General features: G+C 36.1%; 1 protein-coding gene across 1 annotated transcript; it reads right to left on the bottom strand.

Moving 5' to 3' along the window:
• Positions 1–6,273: 6,273 nt before the first annotated feature.
• LOC131434516 (uncharacterized) lies at positions 6,274–22,243 on the bottom strand. Its single transcript, XM_058601269.1, has 2 exons — positions 21,792–22,243; positions 6,274–7,730 (listed from the first exon to the last, which is right to left on the bottom strand). Exons 1-2 carry the CDS (start codon positions 21,801–21,803, stop codon positions 6,471–6,473), a joined length of 1,272 nt encoding a protein of 423 aa, XP_058457252.1. The 5' UTR covers positions 21,804–22,243; the 3' UTR covers positions 6,274–6,470.

The following is a 22,243-nucleotide window of genomic DNA, read 5'->3' as shown; positions in this document are numbered from 1 at the left end:
CAATATGATAGTATTAAATGAATCGGATATTTCGAAAAATCCAATAATAATAATTGAACGGTCAATCGAAGATCTGATAAAATTAATTAAATAGTTTTGAAACGATATTATTCGATTATTCAATTCGAAAATTCCGATACCCATAATCTAATGATATTTTCATTTCTTCAACAAGTGATGGACAATCGATTATTTCGATTATGCCGTATACAATTTAATGAGCAAACATCGATATTCATAACAAGGAAATTTTTGGGCTTATTCCAAATGCACTCGAGTAAAAGCAAAACGAACAAATCGTTGCACAGATATAATACGGTGAGCTTGAGATAGTGAGGGTAACATCGTAGTATTATGCTCAAGTCTAGAGTAAACTAGTGAGCAGTAAAAAGATTTCAAACACCAAGCAACGAAATACATATACAATGATGTAGTTTTTTATGCAGTTCAAACACAGACTAACAGACAGGACACTCAAATTAGATTCTTCAATCATTTTAACGGTCATTTCGAATATTCCTTTATTTGGGACAGTACTCACATGTGTCATGATGGCGCCACGTTACCCTATCAAAAACATCCTATCTGTCATCTAGACTGTGTTTATTTTTTTCATTTATCAACAGAGTTGCCATTCATACAGAATTACCTGTAATGTATTGATTTGTATACGTCCATGCGAATTTCATGCAGGATACAGATTTAATGCATATTGCCAAAACTATATACATAATTGTGCCTACTTCTCATCGTCCAACGCAATACAAAATCAAACCCGTTTGGTTACAATATTTACTTGCTTCTTGTCTGCCGCCACTTAATTTCGGGTGAAAATTACCAACACAATAAAAAATAATCTAGATGAGCAACGTTGAGAAAAATAAATGGTTACTTTCTAACATCGCGCTAAAGTTAAATATATTATCAACGTAATCCAATAATTTATTGTGACTATTCATTTTCAAATATTTTGATGAAATCAGGCATCCCTGCAAGCAGCTGATCGGTGTTGACAAACGAGGGGAAACCAACTAGTAAAAAAACTTTTACATAACACAAGGGGTGTACAGATAGTAAATAGTTCGCGCAGTACAATATAGGTGGAACTAGTGCATCACGAAAAAATATTTTTATAAGAATTTACTCATACTGTCATGTCTGTTAGTCTGTGGTTCAAATACAGACTAACAGATAGGACACCCAAATTGGATTCTTTAATTATATTAACAGTCATTTCGAATATGCCTTTAGTTGAATCAGTACTCGCATATGTCATGAAGGCGCCACGTTACCCGATCAAAATCATTCAGCCTGTCATTTAGACTGTGTTTATTTTCTTCATTTACCAACACAATTGCCATTAATACAGAATTATCTGTAATGTATTGATTTGTATACGTCCATGCGAATTTCATGCCGGATACAGATTCAATACATATTGCAAAAACTAAATACTGATTTGTGTCTACTTCTCATCCTCCAACGCAATACAAAATCGAACCCATGTTCTGTTCTGATATTTACTAATACAACGGAAAATAGCCTAGATGACTACAAGTTCATTTTACATCGGGCCCGATAATGAACTTTTTAAACATCAAGTGCGAAAACCTAACTAAAAGTATAAACATTACAGTTCAAATTATGTAGGTCTTAAGGTTCTTAAGACCTTTAGCTTAAGTAAATAATAAAAAATACATTAGCTGTTATCGAAATATAACGCTAAATTTTTTTGTTTAAAAATAGATCCAGATCACGGAACCCGTTTCAGATTCCAGAATTAGGATTCGGTTCCAGCGACAACCTCGAAATCGTCGCCGTGAGTACGAGAAAGGCAAACAAGCGTGATGAATTTTTCTCATTGTTTCGAAAATTTGAGATAACTTAATTTTTGAGTTATTTATTATTATCTAACACTGTTGAAAAGTAATCATCTTGAGTATTGAACTAGTTTTAGATTTGATCAGTATATTATGAGATCACAATCGTCACTACTGCTACCACACATCAGTTGAGTTTCCATAGATTTAGCACTATAATTGAATGCTGTAACGGCCAAGTAAAGCGAAGCATGCTTGGTTCTTTTAGTCAATTGGGCTGTCTCTTCATGTGTTTTCATATGCAGGGTAGTTTAATAGGCAAAACAACTTCCCCGGTTAGGAACTAGCTACGTGTTCCAGTTCCGTCTCGCGATTTTCATTACATAGGTGCATTCGCATATCATTTTTTCAATCTGTTTTCCCCGTAAGATTTCGATAAAATTTTAAAGAATTATGTTGTTTCACATAGTACAACTCGAGATATTCAAGATTAACTGCTACCCATTCTTCCACCAGGATTCATAGTAAAGTAAATAGTATTCACGTCAAAGTAGTACACAGTATTTGGGACGGAAATACTGTACAATACTGTGAAATACAGTACGGATACAAGCGTTACAGTCATGACGAATACTTTCGGTGCCGATATAGTCGCATGAGTGACGTAACCGACATACCGCTTTGGATCAATTCTCGGAGATGCCGACACTAATTTCCACAATCTTAAGCATGTTTGAGAAGTACTACTGGTTTATTTCATGTTTTAGGGTCATCAGCCATTTTGAATATGAGGAGTTGGAGACCCGTTGGACTAGTTTTACTGGAAAATTTCCGAAGTTTTTTCCACTTATTTTTTTTAAACTAACACTACATACCTGTACAATACTTCTACTTCACGTAGAATAACAACATTTTTTTTCTATATTAAGGTAACATCTAATTTTCACATTATTTTTGTAGGAGAAAAAACAACAACAAATCGTTCCCAGCAAACTGAACGATTGTTTCGTGCAGTATGCCGTACATCAAACACTCAACAACCAACCAAATATCATCGCTGGCTAAGTCAAATTGAATATTTTACGTGACGAACATAAATGTTATGCGAACATCCCCTAAAATGAATAGAGTCATCTCATAAGGTTTACGTGAATCGACCAAACGTTAAACAATCTACGTGAATTTCCGGTGTGAAAAACTCGATTTTGAAAATGGCGAACAGTGGTCCTCAAAGTGTAAGTAGTGTAAATGTTATTTAATTATATTTTTTTACTACATCGACCGGACCATTCCAGTATGAAAGTTTCCATATGTTCGACTGGATCGAGTGCCTGCGTGAGTCCGGAAGTGTGCCCGCTCCTGCCGACTGCTTCAAACAGGTCCACCGAAAAACAAGTTCAAAATCGGTATGGAGTTAGAGACACTGGACCCATGTAATGCGACCTCAACCTGCATCGGTAGTGTTGTGGGAGTTCTCGGATCTCGATTTTAGCTTCGGTTGGATGATAACAAAAACGATTTCTGGCGGCTTGTCGATTCGAGTTACTACGACGTTATCAGTTGCTTTTTATTTTCTGCCATTGAAATTCTATGCTAATTATCTGAAATAAATGTTTTATTTGTCATGGTATTTCTCATTTCATAAATTTATATAATAAGCGGAAATATCTCCCTTTTGACTTCAACCAATATATAAAAAAATAATTCTCTGGTATGTAAATTTAATGTGGAATGATAGGTAAATGTGGTATGAAAAGTGCATTACATTTTACCTATGAAACACGCAACTTTTACTGAAACAGCTTTTAAACGCCAGTCCATTAAAACCTACGTGAACGTGTTCACATAACTTTTCACGTAACTATAACATGATTATTATTTTGAGTGTAGATAAATTGCTATGGTATGTCAAACTATGTCAAACATCGTTAAATATGTCAAACGCCGTTCACGCTCTTTGAACATAACTCATGGTTTGAGTTGCATTTACTCAAATTCATAAACTGGAACAATATGTCAAAATTTGAGTATGGATTTGAGTAAAATTTACTAAGGCCATGAGTTCTCTCGCATTTATTCACACATTAGAGTAAGCGTTGAGCTTTCAAACATTTGAGTGAAAAAAATACTTCTAGCGTTTTCATTTTCGGAATATTATTATTGAATTTAAGAATGCAAGAATACGTCGTTTTTCATTACCGTTTCTAGATCCGGCTTTTGAAATCGTCAATCATAGTTGTGTTCAATAGTATTTTTGTGGTTTCAGTTATGCTAAGTGAGAGATCCTACATAAGGATATAAAAATCGATGTAGATAGGTGGTAACTCAAGTTCAGAGTACGTGCACTTTTTAATGAATTTGAGTGTTGTGTAACTCAATTTTGAGTTATGTTCAATGAGAGTGTAGATACCTGTTCTCTGTGGTAGAACTGCTAGGTGGCAATTGCAGTTCTATTTGAATCACTCTAACTGCTAAAGCACTATAATATTTGCCTAATCGTGAATATGATTCTAATGTAAATACATGTAAACACTCACTCACTGTCTCTCAACATCTCTGACCCCTACCATAAATCAAATAAACATAGATTCCCCAGTGTAATAGTACTGTAGTTGTGCAACCCGTGACACCAAAAGCGCCGTCTGGTGTAAAATGTGTGCATAAATGCTCCTAAAATGCATGTACACAGTTGCCTGCGCATTTAACACAACCACAGTAGCTAATGGAAAAAAAAGTACAACCGTTACTCACTAGAAGCGCTGTTAGTGTCACCGTACAGTGGGAAACCTAGGTTTACTTAATTTATGCCCCTACACGCTCTTTGAACATAACTCATGGTTTGTGTTGCGATTACTCAAATTCATTTTAACTAGAACAATATGTCAAAATTTGAATATGGATTTGAGTAAAGTAAACTCATTGCCATGAGTTCTCTCGCATTTATTCATACATTAGAGTAAGCGTTGAGTTTTTAAACATTTGAGTGAAGAAAATACTTCTTGCAGTTCAGAGCGTTTTCATTCTCGGAATTTTCTTATCGAAATAAAGAATGCAAGAATACGTCGCTTTCAATTGCCGTTTCTAGATCCGGGTTTGAAAACATGAATCAATGTCAATCATCGATGTTTTGTGGTTTCAATTATGTTTAGTGAAGAGCCCAAAATAAGGATATCAAAATAATTCAATTTTGACTCCAACCCGTTCAAAAAGAATCGGGTTTGAATCACTATTTTGCGCATTCAAAAGAAAGAAGAATAACTTTGTATATGAAAATAACGAAGAAAAGTTTCTTCATTTTGAGAGCAAGGAACTCAAATTTTGAGTTGAACTTACTCAAATTTTGAACAAAATATTGTTTTCTTATTTTGTGTAAAAATTACTGAAGTTTTGACATTTTCGTCCCTTAACTCAAAAATGAGTGGATAGGTGGTAACTCAAGTTTAGAGTACGTGCACTTTTTATGAATTAGAGTGGTGTGTCACTCAATTTTGAGTTATGTTCAATGAGGGTGTACCCAGCTTACACGCATACACAATCATACTCAACTTGTTGTAGCAGTCGAATAACTCAGGATACCACAATCACTAATGAGCCAAAGGCAGAAGGTGAAGCAAATGATTAGGAATGATATCTCCTGCAAATTGACAATTTTTTCATGATGTTTCCTGCAAACTGACTAGTCATTTGTATAAAAGTGTAATGCAATATATTTCCATTAAAACATTCCGAAGGTGGAGCTCGACCTTTCGTTTCGACCGATTTCGCCACCGATTCTAGGGGCACTGACTAATGCCCCGTTTACACTTCTGCTGGCTGTCAGCATGCTGGTGTCAGTGTACTGCCCTCTTAGGAAAAAAACGTTCAACGGTGGTCCTTCGTTGGTCTAATACTTTGGATCATTGGACCACAGTTGAACATTTTTTCCTGAGGGCAGTACACTGACACCAGCATGCTGGCAGCCAGCAGGAGTGTAAACGGGACATAATCGCATGACTAGTGGTACTATTGCATTGAGACCAATTTCTTACACTCTAAACTGTCTGCCCAGGCCAATGCAACGAAGCCTTAGTATTACATTCCTGTAGTGGAATTGGACCTTCGCTGCTGATACAGAGTGTACAGAACCATTGCATGGCTGGTGCTACGATTCTACTAACACTACTATTCATTCCAGGTCGGGACTCGAGCATACGACAACTGATTTGTTAGACCAGTGCCCTATGCATTAAACCGCCAACCCGGGATGATGCACTAGTCATTAAATGCGTTTCTGAAAATTGTGTCATCGCTACAGCATTTATTGATGTGAAATGTTTTGCAACTCATGCATTTTATTGTGGAGGTATATGACGTAGACTTGAGCGTATATCGATCAGGTCACAATCGATTGGAACTTCGGATCAATAATCAATTTATTCATTCTTCTTTCAAAAATAAATCAGTATGATTTAATAATTATCTGATACAGGTAATGATGTTACTTGATAACTCAAAAGCATACAATTAGTTATGGAATCCTATTTGTTCTATCGACGAATAACTTAGTAGGTGGCCACGATGTATTATTAGATCCTAAAATACAGTATTATTTGTATTCCCATCACAGCATTAAGCATAAATGGCGTCTTTACTGATAACAAACATGTTTGTTCATTGATACAGATCACAGACGATCCCAGTCAAAATGCTACCATCGGTCTCTAAATATATATTTTCACTAAAGTTTACTCGAAACTGTTTACTCTTCCCGAATGATGATAAAATGCTTCGCGGGTATTCGTAGCCCAAACTGTCCGGGCCCCATTTCAGTCGAACCATATAGGCGATATCCGGAAACAGTACAATTTGATTGTCGAGATTAATTTCCAAGTTATTGTTGAAAGCTACATCGCAGATGAAAAGTTGTTTTTTGTAGATTGGCTCGATTTTGTTGTTGAATTTGGAACAAATTTCCACGGAAATATTTTCCGTATACGTGTCCCGCCATACTTCATTTTGTTTCAATTGCGGAGTTAGTCTGCTATTGATGCAAAGCGATTTCAACACGATGAAACGATTACAAGTGATGCTCGCTTCAAAGCTCATCTCATCACCAATGATTAATGGTCTCACAGCTTTATAGTGGATCCGTTGGATCGGAGTCCAATTGTTCTTCTCACCGGATGTGACCGGTTGAAAACTTGTGAAACTGCAATCGACAATAGTGTCTTTCAACTTGTCGGGAAGTTCGATCCCCTGAAGCACAGCCTTCAAACTATCGCTACACATTTCGAGGCGATTCTGCTCACACTCTGCGATACACCAGGCTCGTATCATACAAATCATATTATCTTTCACTTCGTAATTATCTTCAAGAATTAGGTCTACGCAACTTTTGGACATGTGATGGCTGCTCTCCAAAATTATATTACTCAGACTCATGCCCGACGCTAGAAAATGTTTCAGAACGCATAAACAAGAGAAAATTATATCTTCCAGGTTCATATTGTAAGCGATGTCTAGTATCTTCAAAACGTTATTGGGTTTTATGTTTTTGCCGAAAAAATTGACGCATTGCTTATGCAGGCTTTCTATCATATACTTCTGGGCACAGTAATACAATTCAAGTATTTCTTCGATTTGAAACGCTTTCTCGAGGTTGATCAGTCCCACGTAAACGAAATCGAGCAAGCTTTCGAACACACACGGGCGTATATCCGCTATCTTCACGGTCTGTTTTTCGGCTAGCGAACCATAGAACATGGCCTCAAATACTGGACTCGCAGCGGACAGTATTAGTTTATGCGCGTGGTAGATTTTATCTTCAACCTTAAACGAACAGTCTACCAGATGATTCCGGTGGCGCATTTCGTTAAATCGCTGACTAAAGTCCGGTAGCCCATCATTTGTCTTGTCCGGGGCGGCATTAACCTGGAAAACAAAACGTGTGAATAAGACTATTGAATAATAATATTAACTTTCTTCTGATAATTAACGTGAAGATTCCAAAAATAAACAAAACTGTGGGTTGTTGTTTCGGAACACTGGGTAACAATATCTAATATTGGTAACCACAAACCAAGAGCCGCAAACATTGGGAGATTCTTCTCACAACTTCTTCAATTTTGGAATAAACTAAATTTGAGAATTATTATAATGAAAATTCCATCGAAACGAAATAAATTAAAATCCAATGTACGGTATATTTCAGTATATCCGAGACTAGACTTATTTCATGCGCACTTACTCGGCTTGATCTAATACGAAACTAATGGAGTAATGCGAGTACGTTTTACATTTGCATTAAAAAATGGACTTTTTTCGGATGGTGATAAATAAAAGCTAAGTCAGATAATTACTTTTGATAAATTTCCCATGGAAGGTTCAAGCCTATTTGAACAAACGTAGAATTGCGAGTGCCCTTGCGAGCGGCACTCCGGCAATTAACCGGAACATTCGCCATGGCGGACGAAAACATGGTTGTAGGCATGTTTTCGATTTCTTTTTTCGTTTTATTTATCAATTCTTCCATTATCCATTCCTTTAAAATGAAAACGTTATATTCATGAACTCCATTGCAATGGTTCTGATTATTTTACACTTTTATTGGTTTTCCTTTTTATACGAATCGACAATTATGATTATTGATTACAATTTTGCTAAGTCACTAGTAATGTTTTCTTGAAGAACCGTACGTCGTGTAAAAAAAACGTGCAAAAATAATTGCGTGTAAAATCTAGAATATCATATTCGAGCGATATTGTCACAGACAGACATGATACTATGAGTAAATTTTTCTAGTAATAAATATTCGTAAGGCACTAGCTCCAAACTGCACTGAACTGCGCGAAATATTTACTATCGGAACACCCCTTGTGTCATGTAAACGTTTTTTTACTAGTTGGTTCACCTCCTTTTGTCAACAAGGATCAACTTCTTGCAAGCATGCCTAATTTTATCAAGATTTGTATAATATTTGAAAATTAATCGTCGCAATAAATTATGGGATTACGTTGGTAATATGATAAAATTCAGAAAAATTACATCTCTTCTTCTTCTTCTTCTTTCTGATTGGCGTCACCTCACTTGAGATGACGCCGAATTGATGGCACAGCAACTAAGGCTATATTGCCAGTTAATTTTCGTTTATAGTCCAACGGACTTTATTTTATCTTGACTACAAGCGAAAATCTCGCTGTGTGGCTGCGCCGAATCGTCAAAGTACGGCTGAAAATCCTTTCTTTCTGGCGAAATACTCGAATTTTCTCCGGACTAACACGATGCAACGTGCTCACCCGTTGAGAGTTTCACCGGAAGAAAAATGACATCTCAAGTACGTGATGTGAAATGAACTTCATCTAGGCTATTACCCACTCAGTAAGCGATTATATTTTGTTGGTTGTTGAACCTTTGTTGAACGGTATACAGCACGAAATAATCGTTCAGTTTGCTGGAACGGTTTGATTTTTTCTCCTTTAAACATAGTGTGAAAATAAGGTGTTACTTTCATATAGAAAGAAAAATTGTTGTTATTTTACGTGAAGTAGAAGTATTGTACTGGTATGTAGTGTTAGTTTGAAAAAATAAGTGAAAAAAACTCTCCAGTAAAACTAATCCAACGAGGCTCCAACTCCTCATATTAAGAATGGCTCAACAATGGACATCTGTCTGTCGGGTTTGTTGAACGAAAAAAAAATGGCATTCGGTTCAACGGTCTGTTTCAAAATCTGTTGGCCTCCCGTTGAACGATTTATTGAACGTTAATTGGACAAACTATCCAACGTATTGGACAAATGAAGGACCATCGTTGAGCGTTTTATTCTAAGAGGGTATTAATTGTGTGGCTAATTTTCACCCGAAATCAAATGGCGGCAGGCCAGAAGCAAGTGAATATCGTTACAAAACATGTATTGCGTTGAAGAATGAGAAGTGTGCATAGTTCTGTATTTTAAATATAGAAAATAGAAACAGTTGTCGAAATACAAAGAGCAAAGCCACCCAACAGCGAGAATTTCGTTCAATAAGCTAAAATTAAGTAAACCGTATCAACTTGAAATTGTGTCAATACGACTCAACTGAAGATTGAATATAATTTACCATTGAGTAGACATAACTCATCTTAAATTATTTTCTTGCACGAAACTTACGAAAACTATCTAGAGCACCATTATCTAAAATTAGGTTATTGAACGGAACCCCCTAATTTGGTGGAATGTACTTTAAATTAGGTTGTTTTCGGATCCGTGTAGATGACAGACTGCACTCTTGCTAGCCGCTACCTAATTTTGGGTTAAAACCTACCCAAATTCAACTACAGTGGGCGTAACATCTTTAGGATACGAGAGACGACTTTAAAATTTAGGTAAATGTTAGGTTGCTCAAAGTGTTGTCATGGCAACTTTGGCAAAGCTTGCTACCAATTTTTTACGATCAAGTCAAAGTTTGAGTTCATTTTTTTTCACCTAAGATTTTCAGTGTGGATGTTTGTGATGGGGTAACGTGGCGCAATCATGACATATGCATCCCAACTGAAAGAATATTCGAAATGACCATTATAATGATTTAAAAATCCAATTTGAGTGTCTATTAGTCTTTGATATTGTTGCCAATAACGAACCGTGCTTAAATTGAAACAAGGTAAATTGCAATGAAAATATATGCTGTACACAACCTATTTGGTGCATTTTTCATACAACAATATTAAAATTCGTGTTTCACTTTCTCCCAAGCATTGCTTTATCATATAGCACACAAAATTCCTAATGCTGGAATCTCTAACACAAATATATTGATATCACCGTTAAAAATAGACGGGTTTTGACAATCTACAACTTGTCGGATAGCTATTACCGTGTGAAATCGAAGTTTCAAAACATATTGTTTTACAAGGCCATTTGTGCAGATATGTATTGTAAAAAAAACTGAAAATTTTGACATAACAATTTGTATGAGTCGAGAAGTCAACTTTCGATTTAAAAACATTCAATAGCGTTCAGACCGACGGAGACCTTTCATTTGCGTCTAGTTCGTCGGTCCAGTCATCTCTGGGATCTCGACCTTCTTGTTAACAAAACACATATACACACACGGACATTTGCTCAGTTCGTCGGGCTAAATCGATTGGTATATGAGACTCGGCCCTTCGGGAATTAGAATTTTTTTTGAAGTTTGAGTGAATTCTATACTTTTTTATACTATATTATATTTTTATTTTATATTAAATAAAAAAATTAAACCACTAGTTGAATCTCTAAATTCTGATAGTAAAATGAAAATATTTGTGCAATAACGAATTTTAGCCTTATAATGTGCAGTACATATTGCTTTGTAGAGCCGTAGTGAAGATATTGTATTCGATTTTATCACAATTCGTTGATTGAAAATAATCCGCAAAATAATATGATAATTGACTATTGCTACAATAATCCTACTAAATTTTGCGCTTAATATGAGTTGTATGTATGGAAATATCACATTTTCAATTGGGTTTTCCATAAAAAAGTTTCTTATTTCTCATTAGTGAACGAATATTGCTAAATATAATCGGACAATGCACCATTTATGACTTGAGTATCAGCCGACTTTTACGACGCGTGGGTGTTTCGTGGTTTGAAGTACTCCAAAATGCAATGAAAATGATAATCAATCTCGAGATTGACAACTTAGTGAACAAAGTTAATACTGGTAGACTTTTATCTGTTTTAGCTCCAATCGGACTGTTAAGCTACTCGATTGAAATCGCTAAAAGTATATTTACGACATAGTCATAAACAACTTACAGCGAAAATGACGATGAATTTTGTCGCTGCCAAGATAGTGTTGTGAACAACAATTCGATAATAATATCGATGGGTTTCTAACAGCGTTCTGTTTGACAAACAAAATTTAAAGTTTTGATAAAAGAGAAAATACAAATAGATCTAAGAAAGTATCACGAATTCAATAAAAACAAAACTACCTTTATGTGGAAAGGTGTTACGCACTTCATCAATTGACTTTAGACTGTATAAAAATTCGACCTTCGATACAAGATACAAGAACTTGATGATTTGCTTAAGGAGCAAATAGGATAACGGCTCCCTAGTTCATCTGAGCTCCTATTTCCATCTCATCCCTTCACCTCATTATTTTGAACATGAACAATATCTTACAACGTACCCGAACCAAACTGTGGAATCTGAGGAATTTTTTTAAATAATTCTTCAAGCTATTGTCACACTTTCTCATTGGAAGAAATGGTTTTAATTTCTTCGGTGATCGTTTTTTTCATTTTAAACAAACTCACTTTTCAATTTAGGGCATATTTTCGTCTCAAGATTTACAGTTCGTCATGTTTCTGATTCGTTTCAAAACATGATCACTATTTCGCACAATTACACTATTATTGAATGCTTGATGACTTCATAATTTGTTGTTGTTGTCAAGTAATGTTCACTTGTTTAATTAACGATTGCGCTCTGTTTTCATCTCATTTGGTGTCGCAAAGTTGCCAAGTTTTCTCATATTGTTACAAAAAAAATTGTTTTCCTACTTCAAATTATCATCAAGTATTTTTTTGGTATCCGTGACATTAGATTAATAATATTGTTGTTGTAATATTCGAAGCCGAAACAGTTTTATTGATATATAAATATATGTTTCGGCTTCGAATATTACCAGAAAGAGCGTGTTAAATACTAATGGAATAACCATTGTGGCAAATCTAGCAGCACTGGTTTCTTTCCGCTATATGTCAACATAACGCTGTTAAGTGTGTGTGCTTCATCGACTGTGCACAGAGATGCCAGATACTTTCTTAGAAAATGTGTATCTGCTCTATCTGTTTTCACTAATAAAATGAATCAGTTCAAATTGGTTCCAAATGTTAATATAAATGTTTATCAATGTTCATCATCAAATATTTGAACAAAAGATTTCCATTTTAACATGTGATTTGTCCGTTTATTAATAAACTTTTAAAGTAGTACTGCAATCAAATACTAATAGATACTCAGAGAGAAAAGTCTATCGTTTTACTTCTTACTTGTTATGAACCTTTACAAATCTGTAATTTAGAAAATGTGTATAAAATCTGTACTCTGATTTAAATCAGTATGCGAACGCAAAAATCTATACAATACAGATAAATCTGAATAAATAGCATCTCTGGTTCTGCATTTTGTTTTTAGAAGGGCTAATGCCTAAATAGTAACACTTTTTTTGTTTTTTTTTTAAGTTCTAAAAATTAAATGCCCAGTAAAATTTTAGATTTAAAACGAAAGGTAACGGAAACGATCCAAACAATTTTAAACGTCGAAATGATTCCAAACTGTTTCTAAAAATATCGTGTGTTGTCTCATAGTTGGCATTAGGCCCTTTTTAAGACAAATTCCGACATTTTGATCCTGAGAGTGTAATAGTGCAATATTTTGGTTTTGATTGCTGTCGCCATTGCTAATTTATGGGATGAATAAAGGACCAACGATAGGATGAATATAAAACCTTTGAGATGAAATTAGGAGCACAGTAGTGAACTTCAGCTAAAATCACTTCTGATATGTTTTTAGCTGATTTTTTGAATATTATTTTAATTTCCAAGGAATGTTAATCAATTTCCAATGTGGAGCAAGGCGAATTAAGCAGAAATATGAAAAAATCGTGGTGGCTTAATCAGGTTTTTATGGTAACGTCCTTACAAATGAGATGAAATAGGGAGCCCTTACCCTACATCTTGATCATAAACGAGTGCATTTGTTTAAATGCAACAAGACAAAAAATGTTGCTCACATCCAGTTCTAAAGGTGGAAGGTTTTTCGTTACAGATAATCAGATTCATTTATGTGGAACATAAAAACAATAAGTACTACCTACCAGTTTAGCGATTCTCTCTATCGAAAAGGAAAAGGAGGCTATACCTTCTTATGTGACTTTCGGTCAGGACACAAAAAATCCGAGTAAACCAATAGTTACCTACGTCAATCAGGTGTCTATCCCAGTACTTCAGGAACAGCCATCAACAACATATGAAACACTCTCCTCTGTATCCGATGTAGAACAAAGTACATCTGCAGCTAACAAAGCTCCCAACGCCTGGACAAATAAAAGTAATAACAATGATCCCGCCAACAACAGCGACGCCAAACCAATGGACGGGAACGTGAATAACGAACCGCTGCTTCCACTTCATTCGTTGGATAACATTTGACATGTTTTTTCGCTTATTGGCCCAAAATATTACACAATCTGATTCTCAATTTTTCGACGATTTTGTTTCAATTACTAAAGACACGATATTGAATCTGATCACAATTGGGGTCCGAATAATCAATAAAACAATATACTGTCAATATCGAATATTTACGACTGCGATAACACTTCATTGCACTGAAAACGAAAGACATGCGACAATCAAGGAATGGAAACCGCAATTTCTCGTGTTGTAGCACGTGCTTCCGCTATCATTCCACCTATAAATATGTTGTAAATCAACTACCTGCTAAAATACTTTACTATCAGACTCGTTCCCTGGAAATGAGAACAGCAGTTGCTCGAAATGCAGTAAACAAGTGTTTATTCAACTATCTAGTGACCTTATCAGTAACAGTTGTCGATTCTCACGCTGAATAGAAATTCCTATATACATATAGGGTAAGTCTTATTATTTTCGGTCGGATAGATACTTTTAGATGTAGATAGTTACTACATCAGCCTGAATACTGAGAGGAAAGTAGAGACCCTTGGTTTATAGATATTATTGATCATGTTCAAAATTATCTTGATTAGTAAAATAAGAAATAAAACATTAGAGGATCAAATTAACATTATGACTTCTACGAACGATCCTTCAGAGTGTGATTTAGTGATGCTCAAACTTGTGACATTAAACATACCTAGCACTCCAAGTTCAATGGAACTCAAACCTGTTCGAGACTGACTTGAAAATATATTGCCGGCCACATTGTTGCCGGAACTGAATTAACTGAAGCCGGCGAATCTAGTCATTATAGCAATCGTAACGGTAACTGAACAGCGTCGGCCGATGCCTTTGTTGTCGTATATGTGCGTGCTTACAATGAAACAGCCTACGGCCAGCACCGGCTATTGACACCATATAATATTGTGACGGAGTGAACCGGTTCTCCTGAGTCCACTAGCACCGGCATGGTGGTATACTGAATATCCTCGCATCAAAAATTCAATGCTGTCTTGGGTGCAGCAGATCTAAAACAAAATTAGTAATGGTTCGAGTCATAGAACGAATTCATTCTTCCAATTCTTTACTTAGAACTTTCTACTTTCATTTATTACAAACACACACTGTAAAGAAACATTTCAGGTGTTTGTTGGTATCACACATTTTGTTTTTGTCATGTGTTTGACCTTCACCGTCAGGTGTCGACACACCTCCATTTGTTTCTTGAACTTGAGCATTGCAATGCACGAAACAAGTTTTAGGCGAAGAAAATTGTATTGACCTATTACTAAGTTAATAGTTAGTAAAAGTTATTTAAAATTAACTAGAAGATTTTTTCTAGATACAAGAAAGCATCTCGGATGGCATTATCTCGGATCTAATTTCAATTTCGATATCGTATTGAGTGCGGCTCTAATTACGTTTTTGTCCAATTCTTTTTTTAAAAGTAATTGAACCATCAGTAGTACATCAAATGAAAGGTACACGTTCTATGAGATTGTAAGATCTTTCATTGGAATCAAAGCTCATGAAAATTGGTTAAGCGGTCTTTAAGAAAATCGAGTGCACTATAGGGCCTTTCATACGAATCTGAATTGAAGAAAATCGCGGTTATGCGCTCGTTGAAAAAAAAAGTTTTGTGTGCTATTTCGAAAATTACTTAGTAGCAAATGACCAACATGATCAATAAATTGTTTTAAAATCATTATTATATTAAATTTTAAGCCACACAAATCACGTACTGATAGAAACAATTGCTGACAGAATGAAAATTGTTCATGAAAATGATTCGCGGCCATCAAAAACTACTTCGCGGACCCCCAGTCACAGACTAACAGACAGGACACTCAAATTAGATTCTTTAATCATTTTAACGGTCATTTCGAATATTCCTTTAGTTGGGACAATACTCGCATATGGCATGATGGCGCCACGTTACCCTATCAAAAACATCCTGTCTGTCATCTAGACTGTGTTTATTTTTTTCATTTACCAACAGAGTTGCCATTCATGCAGAATTACCTGTAATGTATTGATTTGTATACGTCCATGCGAATTTCATACAGGATACAGATTTAATACATATTGCCAAAACTATATACAGAATTGTGCCTACTTCTCAACCTTCAACGCAATACAAAATCGAACCCGTTTTGTTACAATATTTACTTACTTCTGGTCTGCCGCCATTTAATTTCGGGTGAAAATTACCAACACAATCAAAAATAGTCTAGATGAACAATAAATAATCCAATAATTTATTGTGACGATTCATTTTCAAATATTATGATTAAATCAGGCATCCCTGCAAGCAACTGATCGGTGTTGACAAACGAGGGGAAACCAACCAGTAAAAAAAACTTTTACATAACACAAGGGGTGTACCGATAGTAAATAGTTCGCGCAGTACAATATAGGTGGAACAAGTGCATCACGAAAAATTATTATTATTGAGGTTTCTATGCCCGGTGAAAAATGAATGGCGGACCTACTGAAAAATGGGTGGCCACCACGTTTCCTGATGAAAACAAAACAATATGTAAAAGCGATTCACACGCAGCATCAAGCGACTATCACCTGCATGGAACGATTACGGAACAACAACATTAATTGTAAGCAATTCATATAAAAGGACAGTACGTCAAGTTCACGGAGCATTTTAACGTCGGATACGAGAGCAATATTCGGCTAAAAATATTAATAAGTTAATCTGGACGTCGACCGAAGTTGATTGATCGTCTGAATCGTGTTTAATGCATGCGTTTCCTGATGAAAACAAACCAATCTCTTTTGAATCTGTGGTTGTAAGTGAGCTGTCAGAGAGCCTAATATGGATTTACTCATACTGTCATGTCTGTTAGTCGGTGCCCCAGCTGTCTGCGGTACCACTGGTTAGGAATAGCTGCCTTAGGGCTCATTCAGGAGTGTTCTAGTTCTAGATGCATAATTTATGTCAGTTTTAAAACTTAAATCTAGAAATTATAACAAAATAAACTGGCAGCCCCAGCAGCGTTTTATCTGTGTTTCAAATATATAAAAAATAGAACGGCAATGTATACCAGTTTTAAATTTGACAGTAGAACTGGTCGAATAAATAAAACTAAAACGGATTGCTGGGGATACGTTTGTTTCAGTTTCATTTACATTATAGACCACCCATATGAATCTTGCAGCTGCTGAATTTGCTCTTTGATCATTGTATTTGATTCTTATGTTGTTTTTCATTGAGAACACTCGTGGAGTGTTTTGCTCGATTCGTGCACTTTTCGTGAAGTCGGGCAATCAAAACAGGTGCACTGTGTTTCATTGTTTTGCATCGCACGAAAAAAAGACACTTTCGGGGCAATTCGCGGGCAACTATTTTGCACCCGTTTTCTTTTCCGAGCAGCATGCGTGCAAAATAATGGCGTTTTTCATCGAAAAACACTGGTGGCGTGGATTGCTCTGGTTTTGCACTTTCGAGCAGATGTGGCAATAAAATACCGTCAGAATGCTGCATTTCTGCTCGAAAGTGTAAAATTAGTTCTATCTGTACTTTCTGAAAGCTTCGCTCCTCCGTTAAATTCTCCAATCACTGGCTTGACAATCAGCATGCTCATTGTGGACAAAATCTACGAATATTTAGACTTTTTCATTCCATGCCATATTTTTAAAGGTCGAGAGGGTCTTTCTTTGTTTCATGACATGTTTGAAAAAATAGAGAAGGTTGGAGTTCGCTTGGAAATTGATAGTACCTATTACCCTTCTCCGGATGGAACCAGTCGACAGACCGTATGGCATCCGACAGCAAACCTAGCCAGGTATAGAATCACTGACCTCCTGCTTCCATGTCGTAAAAGGTATTGGCCCTTATTACCGGTATCACTACACGGTGAAAACCGAGTGCAATGATTGTGACCCTTATTGTCAGTATCATTTTACGGTGGAAATGAAGTGAAGTTTACGTAGGTTCTTTCAACGGAAGTCGCTTTAGAGAAAAAAGTAATTACTTGGATTAGCTTGATGTTATTATGAACATTACGTCACTAAAATTTTGCTGGAAAACATAATTTCTTCACTACTGTTATCGTTACAAGGTGCGTGATACTGGTAATAGGTAAAATCGAGTGAAGTGACAATAAGGGCCATTCTGTATCTCGATCGAGTTAGAGTTTTCCATACAAAAGCGTCAGTCGTTCGTATTACAGTACGCAAATTTTTAACTTCGATCGAAATATCCCGCTTTGATCGAAGTACATGATAGGAAGTACAGCCCGGGTTTGTGATACAATACATAGAGAGCTGGTCTTACCAGCCAGTTGTCGTATGTCCTATGTAAGCGCCCAAACATGGAAGAATTCTCAGTGTCAGTAGGATTGTAGTACTAACCATGCAATGAGAAAGGCCAAATTCCACAAAAGGAAAGTAATATCAAGATAAAGACAGGATAGAGATGAAAATTACGAAGCTTTCCCGGTAGCCGACTACCCAGAACAATAAACGGATGATAATATTGTTAGTACATTCACCAACAAACTACCCTTTTCTGTGATGTACGTGAGAATGCAGAGCATTCTTCGGTTTCTAGAAGCATCATGCATCAGATCAATTCAAGATCAACACGAGAAAAGACCATAACAGCCAAAATGTAAACAAGGTATGTAGCATGGGGTATTACACAATTTCGGATTCAGCTCCACCAAACTGTTCGTGTTTTTTTGGTTCCCATAAGAGCTGTGGAAATGTTAGATCGATCGGTGAAACTATTGTTTTGGAACCCGAGGTTTTGTGGGATTTAGTATGGGGAAACTGTCTTTTTACATAAAAATCGTTTGAAGTTCAGTTTATTGAGGAAGAAAACCTTTGAAGTCTGCAGAACAATCCGACATTTGTAGAAAAAGTTATTTAAAGATATCTTCAAACACATGTCAGTTGAAAGAATTTTCATACTAAGCTGGATAACTATCGTGAAGACATCAAACAACTCAGATCAACCGTTATAGCATAATAAAAGAAAGTCTAAATATAATACGACAACTAATAGTAGTGGTGCTAGATATATCAAGGACTGAGGACAGTATCGTAAAGTGGTAGGTTTTTTGCTATTTTCCCGTTTCAAATTATATTTTCTTGGAAACGGTTCAGAATATAGAAAAACCCACCTGGTAGTGTCTTCGAAATTTAGTTGAGAATATTCTGTGAAATTTTCAGAATGATTCATTGGGTTTAGCGGTAGTATTTTTTTCTGACTGAAGAACTGCTGAAAATTGGAACGCTCGGAAATGCATACCTCTACATGTTCATCGAATATCTCGGCTTTGAAGGCTTGTAACATAAATCTACCGTGACAAAGTCTAGATAATTTAGTTTAGATGCGATTAATACATAAAAACATATATGTTATCGCGATAAAAATATAGTCTTGTATTTTTCTGTGAAACAAAGTCAGTTTCAATGCATCCGCCATTTTTTTCGCTTTGGTTTCCTGATAGCATTCTGAAAAAGGAGAGAGAAATAAAATTGGCTCGACAAGGCTGCCAAACACACAGACGTTTCATTGTATATAAACACATTTTTTGTTTCGCATTCAATCTTTGTGAAAGTTGAATATATTTTCATTGTTCATTGGAATCTATGTAATGTTCAGATTTATGTGATAAAATTTTTCATCAAAATAATAAAATGTATGCTGGCAACTCGGTACAGTTTGCTCATATACGAGAGAGTACAAGAGAAATACGATGCGCAAAGGGAACTGAGCGAGCCACGTGGTCGATTTAAAACTCAACACGCGACCCTCTGTCCTGAGGCCTTAAGGAATGAGCCATTGTTTAGACCTTGCGTCGGTTTCTCCTGAATAACCTTTTATACAAATGTCGGATTGCTTTGCGGTCTACAAAGGTTTTCTTCCTCATTAAATATTCTACGAAAATCACACATTTGCTGATTTGTAGAGTCTATAGGGGGATCTTAGGACGATTTTTTTTAAAGAAGTCAGTTTTCCCATAATGAATCCCATACAAACTTTGGACATCGGGCACGAAAATATAGTTTCATCGATTGAGCCAACACTTTGCATAGTTCTACCCTCTTAGAAAAAAAACGCTCAACGGTGGTCCATCGTTGGTCCAATACGTTGGATCGTTGGTCCAATGAAAGTCCAATCAATCGTTCAACGGGACGTCAACACGGGACCTTCGTTTGCCGATTTTGAAACAGACCGTTGAACCGAATGCAACAAACCCGGCAGAAAGAGGTCCATCGTTGAGCCATTTTTAATATGAGGAGTTGGAATCCCGTTGGACTAGTTTTACTGGAGAATTTCCGAAGTTTTTCACACTTATTTTTTTAAACTAACACTACATACCTGTACAATACTTCTACTTCACGAAGAATAACAACAAATTTTCTTTCCATATAAAGGTAACATCTAATTTTCGCTCTATTTTTGTAAGAGAAAAAACAACAACAAACCGTTCCGGTAAACTGAACGAATATTTCGTGCAGTGTGTCGTTCAACAAGCGCTCAACGACCAACAAAATAGAACGGCCTGCTGGGACCCAAAAGAAACATGAAATATTTGGTGGTTCTTGCTGTTCTATGGAGCGCTTACTTTACTATAGGGCGCCTTTTCAATATTTACCTTGTACAAGAATGGGTAGAAATTCATCGTAAAAAACTCTTATTGTACTAAACCCAAGAACATTTTTTTTCTCCGTGCTATCGGAAAAATGATCAGCAATTTATGATCAAATTTTCAGTATTATGAAAACAAACATAAACAACTCAACATTATAATTTTCTAAAATGTTATTAAAGAGAAAAACTCATGACGCTTGCTTATCTTTCTTGTACTCGAATGATCGTTTTGGTGCAATGAGTGACATTGCATTTTCGTAGGTTTAAATCGTAAAAATTGACACTGTAAAGTGAAAATTGGGTGTTTTCACCATATAAAAAGAAAATGTGTTATTCTACCGGAAGTAGAAGTATTTTACAGGTATCAGACCCTGTCAGCTTAGAGCGAAATCAATCTTCAGTTCAGCAATGCCATCGCACGGCGGGGGAAATGCGTCATCCACAATATTGACACTGTAAAATAAATTCTAAGAATGAAGTATAAACTGTCCAGTTATTGGCACTTTTATATAATAGGGTAACAGAGATATTTGGCCACTTCATATATTTTGGTGTACCTAACAAACTTTATGGATTTAATCGATGTTAAGTAACCCATGTTGCATCAATTTGAAGCTAATCACATCAAATTACCTATTGCGGAAGAGTTTTTCAAATATATTACAACACTTGGTAGATATTTTTACAAAGTGGGGCAAAATAAAATCAATCCTAAAGTGGGCCAAAATACTCAATTGTTCATAGAACTTAATGTTGAACTTGAAAAACCTTCCATTGGGGAAGGGATATACGAGAATCGACTACATTTTTCCTAGTCTATTGAATGCAAAAAATTATGCAAAACAAACACCGCAGCAACGACGCAACATCTGATGGGACCAAACCAAGCCAATAATGTTGAATCATTCGATTCCACAGTTAATCGCGTTCCGTCACGAGCGAAGCGTAGTCTGGCTGGTGGCTGTAGCAAAGGAAGTGAGAAGAGAAAAAAAAACCTGTACAACTTGAACTTGAACTCCATTCGGAGTCTCTTGGCGAGGTTGCTGGTGGATACTCGCTGATTTTCTAAAGCGCAAAAGTTGACTGCGAAATACTAACAGCAGTGCCTTGCGCTATTATTATAACGTTTTGTTGCCGAGAGGATAATTTTGTTTTGCTTCTTCGTCGTGGTTTTGCGGTATATGAAGAGTTTTCGACTTACTTCAGCACTCATCTTTTGCGTTTCGTAGATATTTTTTTTCTCTTAATCGTCCGGATCAGCTGCTACCGTTGCCTGTGTTGCTGTACTTTTCGTTGATCTGTGATAAATATGTATGTTGGCTCAGTACTTCTTCGTTGTTCGTGTATTACGGCGGAATTACGTAACGAGTGCTAGTTGTTCAACCTAGAATTACTTCATTGTCTCCTAGCTAGAAAGCTTCTGTGAAAACCCCACTGACTAACCATATCTCACTATCACTAGATTTCACCAATATAGCAACTGAATAACAAAGTAACGACTGTAAAAGCAAGCTGTATGATGATCTGGATTTAGATTATTATTATCTATAAAACACAATCCAACACGAACGCGTCCACGATATGTGGCAGGATGTTAACCGTGACTGATAAGTTCTAAGACTGACGACTGGCTGTGCACTCTTGAACTGCTAC

The sequence above is a fragment of the Malaya genurostris genome, chromosome 3 (assembly GCF_030247185.1).
Source record: "Malaya genurostris strain Urasoe2022 chromosome 3, Malgen_1.1, whole genome shotgun sequence".
Lineage (NCBI taxonomy): Eukaryota > Metazoa > Arthropoda > Insecta > Diptera > Culicidae > Malaya > Malaya genurostris.
The sequence above is the reverse complement of the archived record's forward strand: the minus strand, read 5'-3'. Positions and strand labels throughout refer to the sequence as shown.